This window comes from Stegodyphus dumicola, chromosome 5 (genome assembly GCF_044657685.1).
Source record: "Stegodyphus dumicola isolate Sdum_Otavi_A_Nest chromosome 5, ASM4465768v1".
Classification (NCBI taxonomy): Eukaryota; Metazoa; Arthropoda; class Arachnida; order Araneae; family Eresidae; genus Stegodyphus; species Stegodyphus dumicola.
In genome coordinates, this window is record NC_140772.1 from 167727033 (window position 1) to 167739180 (window position 12148).

General features: G+C 32.1%; 1 protein-coding gene across 3 annotated transcripts in view; it reads left to right on the top strand.

Moving 5' to 3' along the window:
* r (carbamoyl-phosphate synthetase 2, aspartate transcarbamylase, and dihydroorotase rudimentary) overlaps positions 1-12148 on the top strand; it is a 165928-nt gene that overhangs the window by 130947 nt on the left and 22833 nt on the right. For all 3 annotated transcript variants that reach the window (XM_085817355.1, XM_085817353.1, XM_085817356.1), the window contains 4 exons: positions 2376-2447; positions 7008-7149; positions 7737-7807; positions 8184-8309. In XM_085817355.1, the coding sequence (XP_085673481.1) occupies positions 2376-2447; positions 7008-7149; positions 7737-7807; positions 8184-8309 (411 nt within the window). The remainder of the gene's footprint in view (positions 1-2375; positions 2448-7007; positions 7150-7736; positions 7808-8183; positions 8310-12148) is intronic.

Genomic DNA, 12148 nt, shown 5'->3' on the forward strand with positions numbered 1-12148 from the left:
GATTAGAATTGCAAATCCGTAGCGCATGCGTATGCTGAGCAGCGCCCTCTGAACGGCTGATGGATCCGAATAAATAGACGGCTGTAGCGAGGCATGTATGGTTATCGGTGGTTATCTGCTAGTGGTAAACGTTAACTCAATCTGTACTTATGCCTCGTCGACGAAAGAGAGCGAGATTTGAACAACTTACAGAGTTTGAACGAGGGAGAATCATCGGCCTTCGTGAAGCTGGATTGTCGTATCGTGCAGTAGCCTCTCGTGTGCAGCATAACAGCAGCACAGTGATGCGCGTTTGGAAGCAGTGGACGGACGAGTGTCGGACAACTCGGAAATCCGGGAGTGGACCCCGAAATGTGACGTCAGCTCGCGATGATAGACACCTGGTCCGCATGGCGCGGACGGACCATACAGCTTCCTCTAGACAATTGGCAGCACTGTGGTCAATAGCTACAGGTGTTTCATTGTGTGCTTCATCAATTCGTAGACGTCTGCTGCAGTGTGGACTGCGCGCACGGACTCCTTTATACAGGATCCCCCTAACGCACGACCATCGCCGCCTGCGGCTACAATGGGCCAATCAGCATAGAGACTGGCGTGCTGATTGGCAGCATGTCGTGTTTTCTGACGAATCCCGCTTTAATTTGTGGTACCATGATGGCCGCATTCGTGTCAGACGCTATGCCGGTGAACGCCACAGTGGACGAACACCCGGAGTTATGGTCTGGGGCGCCATAGCATATCATAGACGATCTCAATTTCTACGAATTGTGGGCAATCTGAACAGCAACCGGTATATCCGTGAAGTTCTACAGCCCGAAGCTGTTCCCTTCCTTCAAAGCTTGCCAGGCGCTGTATTTCAACAGGACAATGCCCGCCCTCATACTGCTCGGATTGTTAAATCCTTCTTTGCAGCGCAGCAGGTACAGCTTCTTCCTTGGCCTGCGTGTTCCCCGGATATGTCGCCAATTGAACATGTGTGGGATGTCATTGGTCGGCGTCTTGCTCGTGATCCTCGTCCTGTTGCGTCTGCAGACGAACTTTGGGTACGCGTACAAACGATATGGAATGCTCTTCCTCAGTCAGACATTCAAACTTTGTTTGACTCCATGCCACGTCGTGTAGCAGCACTTATTGCGGCGCGTGGTGGCCACACAAAATACTGATTCTGATCTCTTGTTCTTGTTTGTTTGCTTTGGACATTTAATCATTTATTTGTACCACTACCACTCAACTGTGTATTAAATTGCATTCAATTATGACGATTCCTTCTTGGTGTTGCAATTTTCACAAATGTGAGTGTATATATAATGAGTAATTCATGTTATATGCATGACTTAGTGTGTGTGATTTGTTGTGAATTAAAACTAATTTGAAGCTTAGGCTGATAATCATTCTGTACTTGATAAATAAAATCCATTAAAAATTTATAGAGATTTTTAACAATCAATAACCATTATGGCACATGTATTTAAAACTAAAAGTTTTTATAAAATGAAAATTTCATAGACTTCCCTTTATTTGCAAGGTTTATCGTTTTCTAATAAAACTTTTTTCATCTCTTTGATTCTCCTTCCCAATTCATCCTCCCTTGAATTGCAGTTTTAGGTGAATTCTTTTAATAATGGATTTGTATAAAAGAAATAAATTTAGCTTTGATTTTATAACTTATTCTCACCACTTAATTTTAATTTTAAAATTATTTAGATGTTACTTAAAATATATTTAGATGTTATTTTTTTTAAATAAAGAAAAGATGTAAACAGAATTTCGACCAATAGTTTAAAGCACTTAATATAATTATTTTGCTACCTTTTTATAATTTTAATATTGTTTTATTTATGTAAAATTATGCAAGTGCATCACTGCTATATTTTAACTGTGTGGAAGATGAAATATATGTTGCATTGTAACACTGTAATTTTATGTTTCATAACTTGCAGCTCTGTTACCTTCTTTCCCTGGCCCATTTTAGGCAACAAAAAATGTAAGAAAAGTTATGCATATATTATATATATATATACATAAATTATTCTACATATATATTTCTGCCCATATATATTTATAAAGAATACAGCAAAACATTCCTTAATGATTACTTCTTAAAGGACTGGTATTTCTGTGAGCATAATTATTATGGTCAATAAAATTAAATGTTACAGATAATGGATTATGATTACAATCAGAAATGTGATTTTGGGATTCTAATATTATATTCATGTTGAAATTAGCAATAAATTCATAAAACAAAATTCATATATAAAATCTGTGCATTAATTATGGCTACATGTCATGCTAAAATGTTTTAATTTTTGTATTTGCGCTTTTATTGTGAAAAAGCTTTACATTTTCAAACTAATATATGTAAAATTTTATAGTTGCACAGGCTTTTTGAAGTGGCAAAAAATTTCAAAACCTTAGTGAAAAAAGGTCCTTTGGACATCATGAAAGTATGTGCATATTTCAATTTTTTTTCTTTTATGTTTTATGAAACCATTTGGATTTGAACTGAATAATTCTGAGAGTATGTTTTGTAATTGTTGATATTAAATGGTAGCTTATTATCTTATTTAGTGCTGTAGACTGATTGATTGGAATAATAATATTTTGTACAAATATTATCCAATATTTGTATAAAATATTATTGTCTGTGGACTAATTAATGACTAATGATAAAAATGTTTGGCATTTGTTATGAAATTAATCTCATTAACATCATAATTTTATTTCATTAAAATGTTGATCATTTGAATAGAAAAATAACTCTTAAAATCTTAAACTTTGCAATTTTTTTTATTTCTTTCTTTTTTAATGTAAACATTACTTATTAATTTTTTTAAAATATAAGGATTCTGAAATGCTTTGCCTTGCAACAATGGCATACGATTTACAAAGAGTTAGTTTTAAACTTACATAACTGCTACTAATTTAAGTGCACTTCACTGTACATTATACTATTATGCACCTTAAATAAAATCTCGCTTTTTTATCTGCTTGGTATCATATTCTTTGCAGTACTGTGAAATGCACAAAATTAATGTTTTATGTAATTATAAAATCTCTGTTTATTTTATTAAATCATCAGAAAATCTGCATTTCTCTGTTTCTCATTAATAATTTTGGCTTGATTTACTATGCTTATATTTTACTTCTTTTATTTTAAACATAATTTTGTGATTCATTCATAGTAGTCACACTCGCTGTTTATTATATCCATTGTGTAAACTGAGTTCATTAAATTGTGAAAGATTATATGAATTACATCTATCTGCATTTAGGAATTTGTATGACTGTACAGTGGTACCTCAGCATACATCATTAATCCATTCCAGATCCTTGGATGTATATCAAATAAAGTTTTCTTATAAGAAATAAAAGGAAAATAATTCATCCATTCTTATAATAAAAGTTCATTTTGTTATTATTATACATAGCCCACCAACGACCGAGTAGTAAAATCACCGAATGCTGGTAGTTCTGACCTGGGTTTGATTCCAGGCAAATTGTTTGTCTGCTTGTGTGTTTTTATGATTTTCTACATGTGTAATGTGTATGAGAGCCAGTTTGCCTTACAAAGTCTACCATAAAGGCATTCTTCCACATAGGCAGATGGCTCAAGTATGTTTTGCCATAATCAACTAACCCAAACCCTGTTACTGCATATGATACTATACATAGATATTTTTCTGCTATCAGGATCAAAAACAATTTTTCAGTTTGCTCTAATGTCTCTATATGGTAACCTATTTCACCCTCTTTGCACTGTTAGCTGATTGAATAGCATCTTAGGTTTTCACAACCATAGACACCACTGTACTCGACTTACAGTTTTCAATAACGAGACCCTGGATATGCATGCCATCTTCATAGTTTTCAAACATCTCTTTCTTTCACTTCTATAATAATTCTAACAGTTTTCTTAATTGTTTGATGTTTCTTATTAACATTCTTAAAACTCAAATGGTAATGAATTTACACAAAACAAAGTGAAAAAAATATGAGGAGTACAAATAAGTCTTTGGTTGTTTGTTCACTTTGAGTACAAATAAGTTGAGTTTTCTAAGTAGTATTAATTTAGAAGTCAAACAACAAAAATCAGCGTTTTATTTTCAAATTTTCACAGGACTAGTTTCGATGGTTTTACCGAACCAGCATCCTCAGCTGCAAAAACTCAAATGAACGAGATAAGATATAATGATTAGATAAGATAAGAAAACCTGGACAAGATACAAGCCATTGGGGCCATCTGTTGATGAAACCATAACTAAAGTATAATTTCTTTAAAGGCTGAAGGCAAAGATGGATTGGAATTAGGGTCATTAACTAGAACAGAAAGATTTTTTTGAATGTGAAATGCCTCTAGAAAATGCAGTTCACCAATGGAAGATGTTTTGACTGGGCCACAGTATGTGGATGAGCGTTATCATGCAGGAGCATAATTTTGTCATGTCTGGAGTAGGTGTGGGTGTGGTTTTCTTTGAAGGCTCGGCTCGGTCTCATAAGTTGTGTTTGGTAGTGGGCCCCAGTAATAGTCTCATTTAGTTTGAGCAACTCATAATACATGACACCAAGTATCCCGCCATATACACAAGATTATTTCTTTTCCATGAACATTCATTTTAGCTTTCAACGTTGAAGTACGTACAGGTGGTCCCCGTGATTTCTTCTTCTTTGGATTATCATAATGAATCAGTTTTTCATCACCAGTGATACTATACAATGCAAGAAACCCTTTTGTTTAACCCTTTCCGGTACGCTACCTTTTAAAGTTAGAATTTTGATAAGAAAATTAGGCAGCTTAATTAGGCCTAGAAGAGTACACAATTAAAATTTTGTAAAGCTAGCACTTATCGTTTTAATTCTGGGGATGTGCCCGAAGCGGGCACACTGATTGAATAGAGCTTCAAAAAAGAGTGCTGAAACAATCATTGCTGGGAAGCGCGTAAAAGAATAAGAGATTTTGCCTATGATTAAAAAACAATGTATTCTGAATACCATAGCAGATTTAGCATTACCCAAGGTGTGCCATGGGAAGATCTGCTACTCTACACCCCTTTAAAAACCTCATTTTTGGTTATATGATGATTGCATGCTTATTAATGGAAAAAAAAGTAACTTGGGTATATGATATTTACATTATTTACATTTCATATTTACAATTTAGTCTATTTTTTCATCGTGGTACTTTTCGAAGAAAGTGACACCACCTTTAAAAATGCACAACCCAATATTGCATGTTTTGCACATGTGCTGGGATCCGTATCAGATTCACTATCTGAAAGCAATTCGTGTAGCACTTTCAGTGCTTTAGAAATGGTCAGTCCTCCGATCTATTTGGAAAATAATTAAAAATCCAAAATAAATAAATAAATAAATAAATAAATAAATAAAAAATAAACTGATATTATATCTACAATTTGAAATTATAAGCTATAAAATAAAAATACTAATGTCTACAACTCAAAACTGTTAAATGTAGCGCTAAGAAAACTTCTTTGAACCAAAGTGAAAGAGAAAAAGAGAACTGTTCTAGTGAAAAATCAAACAGCTAACTGATAAAATTATCCCTGACCTTCAGAAAATCACGTCAACAATTTCTTAGTTGATAACCAAATTCCCCCCCCCCCCAAAAAAAAAAGAAAAGAAGAAAGAGAAAAACGGGAAATAAAATATAGATGTGGATCCACCTTTCTATGTTAATGAGCTGACCGATGAGCTGCAGAGAAACAAAGATACAGCTGCCTCTCAGTGACCTAGACTCACAGTGAACCGAGTCGTGGGAACACCTCAGTTCGCCGTTCGATTTTAGGCAAGTTTCAAGGTAAAAATTTAAAACTAATATAGAATAAGGAAATTAGCATACAGGGGAAAAAAAAAAAAAAAAAAAAAAAAAAAAACCATAAAAATTTCCTTTCAAACAATTCCGTTTATACCCTAAAATATCTAGAAGATTTCTTTGAAAAATGAGGGTCTTAAAAAACTAAACATGGCTAAAATATATGGACTGGTTTGCATTGGGCTGCCATCTACTATAAATAAAGAAGGTTCAGAGTAACCTATAGTAACCTTCAAAGCCTTTTTTATTCAGTTTTTCTGTGCATACAGAAGGAAATTTTTAGGTGTACCCATGCCCCAAAAGGAAGTCTGGCGTAGAATTTCACGAGTAAAAAATCGGCAATCAACGGTTCTACGCTTCAGTTTGTATGGAACTCAATTTCTTGGGCTTTTGAATCATTCTGACGACTTTAAACAATCTGAAACTGCTTGTTGAGTCTCTCCTAATGTAACTGCAGGTTCTACTTGTGTTTCGCTCCCATCTTCATCCAATAATACTTCCAATTCCATGTCTTCATACACTTTCTTCCTTCCACTATGTTCTTTGACATCAAATTCACTGTTCTTAAACTTTTGAAACCACTTCTTTCACTTAAGGCAGCCTCCAAATATGCTTCTACAAGCAATCAATGTGGCTGAGCTGCAGATTTCTTCAAATTAAATACATAAATCAAAAGTTCCCATAAGTGACGTTCATTTGGCTCAAAACGCGACATTTTCACACGGACAAAAAATATGTAATGCTGATATAAAATATATCAAGGTTATGTTGTTAGCAGATGTCGAACCTTACAATATGTTGTTTTTTTACATCAGACAATTTAACCCTAACTTACAAGTGGCACCATTTTTTGTCAAATGATGAAGACTTATTTGTACTTGCAATACATGAAAAAAACGTAGTATCACTTAAAAGTTCAGAGTTATAGCACAAGTTGTTTACTGAATAATAGCAACAGGCATACATACTAACACTCATGGATAGTTGTAGCATTGTCTCTAAAGAGGGGAACAAGTGCAGTGCATGTAGATGTGATTTATCAAACTTGAGTCATATTCCAAAAAAAAAAAAAAATATTTGGGTGCAAACAGGACATATACCAAGTTGGACGTATCCTGAGGTAGCACTGTATGTATAATTTTTGAGAATGCATAATTATTATTTCTCTGTAAAGGGCAAAGTGATGGTTAATGTTTTCTATGAAGTAAGCACTCGAACTCGAGTTTCATTTGCTGCTGCTATGGAAAGACTTGGTGGTAGTATCATAGATGTTAATGAGACCTTTTCTTCTGTAAAGAAAGGCGAATCACTAGAAGGTAATTTATATTTTATTTTGTTAAATGTTATCTACTTTAAAGTATTGAAAAATTCTTAATAAAATTTTTAAACGTTCTAGAATCTATACACATTTTACATTTGAAAGTTTCAGCCAATTTGAAATGTTCATGTGAATGTATTTTACATGTACTTAATATTTATGACAAACATTGTTATAAATTGAGCCTGTAGTCATAAATTTTGATTTGGGATTGATATTAATAATTTTCAGAATTCAGTCTTTCTTTGGTATCTGCTTCAAATGAGAGAGTTAAACCCACTTTCAGTAGCTTCACTCTTCAGGAAAAATCTACTTGGTTTATAAGAAAGAAGACTTCTTAATTTTGTCAATTGTTAATGATGAAATAAGTATGAAATGATGTTAATCATAAGCGTTTTTTTTAAAAAAGTAATACTTATGCTTAGCAACTTAGGAAAGTAATTTTTTGGGGGGGGGGAAGGGGAATTCATGTCTCTGAGTAGTTGAGTCATTTCTGTACATTTTCCCCCAAAATAATTTTTAGAATATCATTCAGAAAGATACTTGCATTACTGTTTATTGTAACAGTTTCATTTATATGTTTAGATACTATTGCAGTCTTATCAAGTTACAGCGATGTAGTTGTGTTGAGGCACCCAGAACATGGAGCTGCCAAGGTATGGAAGTTGAATATGTTTAAAATATAGTGAATTTCAAACTTAGGTTTTCTTCAATGATCCAAAAATATTTCTGCTCAAAGTATTTTTCCATCTTAAAATGGACAAAATACTTCTTTAAATTAAGTCACTAAAATTAAATATTACAAAAAGTTCCAATCGGCATGCGTCTCTTGGAACTTTGTTTTATATGTGTTTATTATTATGATTTTCATATTTATGTAACTAATTCTAGAAAATTTAGTTGTGTGAATTCTAATGTTAGACTGACCATTTCATGCTTCACATTAAAGTTTATAGCATAATTTTCTATTTAGGTATAATAGTATGTATGGAAAGATAAATGTTTTAATGTACTGTGCTATGTTTACCTTAGCGAGCTGCTACTGTCTCTTCTAAACCTGTAATAAATGCAGGAGATGGAACAGGTGAACATCCTACTCAAGCTCTCCTTGATGTTTTCACCATCAGAGAAGAATTAGGCTCTGTCAATAACTTAACAGTAAGCAAAAGTATTATTCTCAAATTTTAATTAAATATTATGGTCAAATTCTCAGAAATAATGAACAAGAAGTTTGGTCTTGTCAAATTTCCTATACACATAATTTTATTTTATATTGCTTTAATGAATCTCCAGATATATGAAGGTGAGATGCAGTAAGCTTTATTGGCATCTTGTACTAATTTTTTTTTCAGAATCTCTAGAATTTCAATTAATTTTAACCAAAAAATTATCTTTGTTTTGAATAACAGGATGGCAATCAGGGGGTACTTATGTTATAAAATTTATAAAATTATAAATATAATTATAAATATAAAATTTATAAAATTATAAATTTATAAAATTTATGTCACAGTTCTTTATGTTCCAATCAAAGTCTATGGGAGGTAGTACAACACCCAATTTTTGAAGAGATTCAATAAGTATGGGATGGAGGAATGTGTTCTCTTTAAATCTTTTCCAGTTTTTCTGAATGGGCATAACTATTATATAACTCTCTTCATTTTTTCCTGACTTGAAAATTCATCCATGCTTGTAAGTGTTCTGAATTAAAACATTTTGAACTTGTGGAAAATTAATTTAATATCACTTTCATATGTGATACTGAATTGATTCTTTAATAATGCCATTAAATATTCACTGCAATTTAATATCGATTCATTTAAATGCCATCTGCTTCATGTGGTTTTCATTATCCTATAACAAGGGTGGCCAAGCTTTATTTCAGTATGAGCAGCATGTTCGAATTCAGGAGAGTTTCTAGTTAAACTAGCTGCAACTAGTTTTCCAAAAGCCACATGACCATATTTACATTATTTTAAAAGTAGTGAAACAAATGGAAAGAAAGTCTGATAACTTTGTAAAAAGAAATGAAATAAATAATTAATTTCTTTTGGATGTTGAGTACTTTTAATTTACCATATTTCATACATATATTTTATTTGCATCAGAGCCTCACCACTCATTTGCAAGGACCACACTGTGGCTACCCCTGTTCTATAATCTAGCTTTAAAAAATTATATTGCATATGTAACCATTTTCTTGTGTCAGCAATTGAAGATATGTGTTGCTTTTGTCTTCTTGTGCATTAATGATGAGAAATACATTTATATAAGGAATAGAACCAAGTATACAAGTTGTGAGTGTGTATGTAAATGGAAAGAGAACCAACCAGAGGGTAATAGTAATCATTCATTCTTTATAAAATTTGGATAATTTGGGTATTTTTAGTATAACTGTTGAAATGTTTTTGCTTAAGATGCATGGAATATTGAGTAGAAAATATTAGCTAACAATTGAATAGAAATGGAAATATTGAATAAAAAATATTAGCTACATATATCAAAAGAAAAGTAAATGTGAATTTGTAAGTGCAAATCAAGTGTAAAATTGTTTCAGAATCCCAAATGAACTGTTATCAGAAAAAGGAAATATTGAAGACAAAAGTAGCTTTAGTAGTTTAGTAAGTCGTATTTTTCATCCTTGATGAGCATCATATGTGTATATGAAAAACACATATTGAAATATAGTAAAATGATTGTTGACCATCCAGACTTATTAAGAGCTAGGTGATTCAGTTATTTAAATAATCTGGGTGATTAAACCCACATGAATGTACTAATATGTAAATCAAGGCTTCATTATAGTTACAAATTGTTACTTAACTTGATTAATAATAAACTAGTTAATACTAAGCAGACTTTATTCTGAGTATAGTAAAAATTTTAATTACAGTTAAGCCTAGATATTCTATGGGACAATATTGATGCTGTGCTTTGAAATCTTACATTACCTGAAATAGTATTTGATTTTTGAAACTGTGTGTGAATTTTAATGAACTGGTTTTAAATGATAGCATGTACTTTGTACATGCATATAGGTTTAAGGATTAAAAGACACATGGGGTTAGAAAGTAGTTTAAAATGAAATAAAATGTTTTAAATTGACATGCTTAAACTGTACTTTAAACATAAATTCATCCCATCTGATGAAGCAGATGGTTCGCCTGGAAACCCCTTATATTTAAATGTAGTTTTAGTCTTAAGTTCATGCATATCGTAGTTTATTTCTTTTTTATACACAATTTCAGATGTAAAATTTTCTTTTATGTAAATATATATAAAAAAGGCATAATTGCACACCATAGTTAAGACTAATGTTAAAGTAGAAAACAGTGCATTCTTTATGGCAAGATTTGCCGCCCTTTTTTTTAGAAGCAATATCTCCACATAATTGCTATCATTTACGCCATTGGTTACAGTTTCCAATAAAATCAATCACTTGAACAAGTACGCTTTCCACTTCTTCACATTCAAAATCATCTTGGTTAGCAATAACATGTCCTTCAGCCTAGGCTAATGCAGTAATTTCTTCTTTATTTAAAATCTGCTAACCATGTGTAAGAATACCTTTTTTTAGCCATGCCTTATACCAACACTTGGAAAATTTATGAATTTCTAAAAATAAGGTTATATTTTCATGTTAAGGTTATCTTTTCATTAAAACATATGTTGCTCATGCATGATTGTCTTTTTGGCATCACTTCAGCTTTTATGCCACATTATTTGAGACTTTTTCCTGCCAGCGTGCTCTAGGTGTCTATTAACATATATATGCAAAATTCCTTAAAATTGAATTTTTTAAAAAAAGTTTCATTAATGTTCTCTTCAACCTCCTTTAGTTGTAGAAGGTCATACAAATATTTTTAAATATGTTTTATCATTGTTTCTAGAATGCTTTAATCCATTTGTTGGAGGAAGCCCGCATCATCATTTTAAAATGCTGCATCCAAAGATTGGGGCAAACCAGCGGCCGAGTTGTAAAACTGCTGAACACTGGTAGGTCAAACCTGGATTTGATTCCAGGTGAATAAGGTGGCTGCATTGGCATTTTTACGGTTTTCCTCATGTATAATGTGTATACAATCTAGTTCCCTTAGAAAGTCCTCCACGAAGCCATCTTTTCCCTTAGTCAGATAGCCCTAATGTCAAAATCAATTAAAACAAAACCTGTCCATAGAATGAGTGGGTTTATCAATTGAAAAGGGTTCCCAATGAAGTATACTTTTATAAATGCATCAAATTTCGTCTAAGTGCCGAAAGATAATTGAAGATTTAAACTGTTTTGGACTGAAGATTATAATTATTTTGTTACTGAAAACTGTTGATTTTTGATGCTACAGTGGTTCAGATAATTGATATTCTATTGTAACTGCTTTGTTACAACACATGAAAAATTGTGAAAATGTATTCTGTTGATGATAGTGCTATTTTACAACTGAAATTTTCATTCCATAAATGCAATGATTTCAAATTAAAATTTAATTTGTACAAACTGTATAAATTAGCTTTGTATAATTTAATTTGTATAAACTGGCTTCTTTTCTGAAAGAGACTTATGTCAAAAACTGCATTTATGCTACACATATGTGTAAATTCAGAATCATGAATTGCATTAATTTGATATAAGTCAGAATTATTTTTAGGAGGAGTTAACAAATGCTGCATGGAGAAATGACAAAGAATTCTTATAGTGAGAAAATTTGTTTGTTGTAAAATTGCCAACTGGTAAAAAATAACCATATTTTCCCCTTGCCAGGAAAAGTTGTATGTTATTCATTGTACTTCATATATAAGCATTCTCAATTACTTCTGCATTTAAAAATTGGTGAATTTCAAAATGTAAAGTAGTTAAAGTAATATATTTGTAAAAATGTAGTTTCAAAGCATGATTATACGTGTGGTTATTTTGTAAGGAATAACTTCTCCCTCCCTTATTTACTTATGCAATATATATATATATAAAGACAAAGTAAGAAATCTAGAACTAATGTTTCACA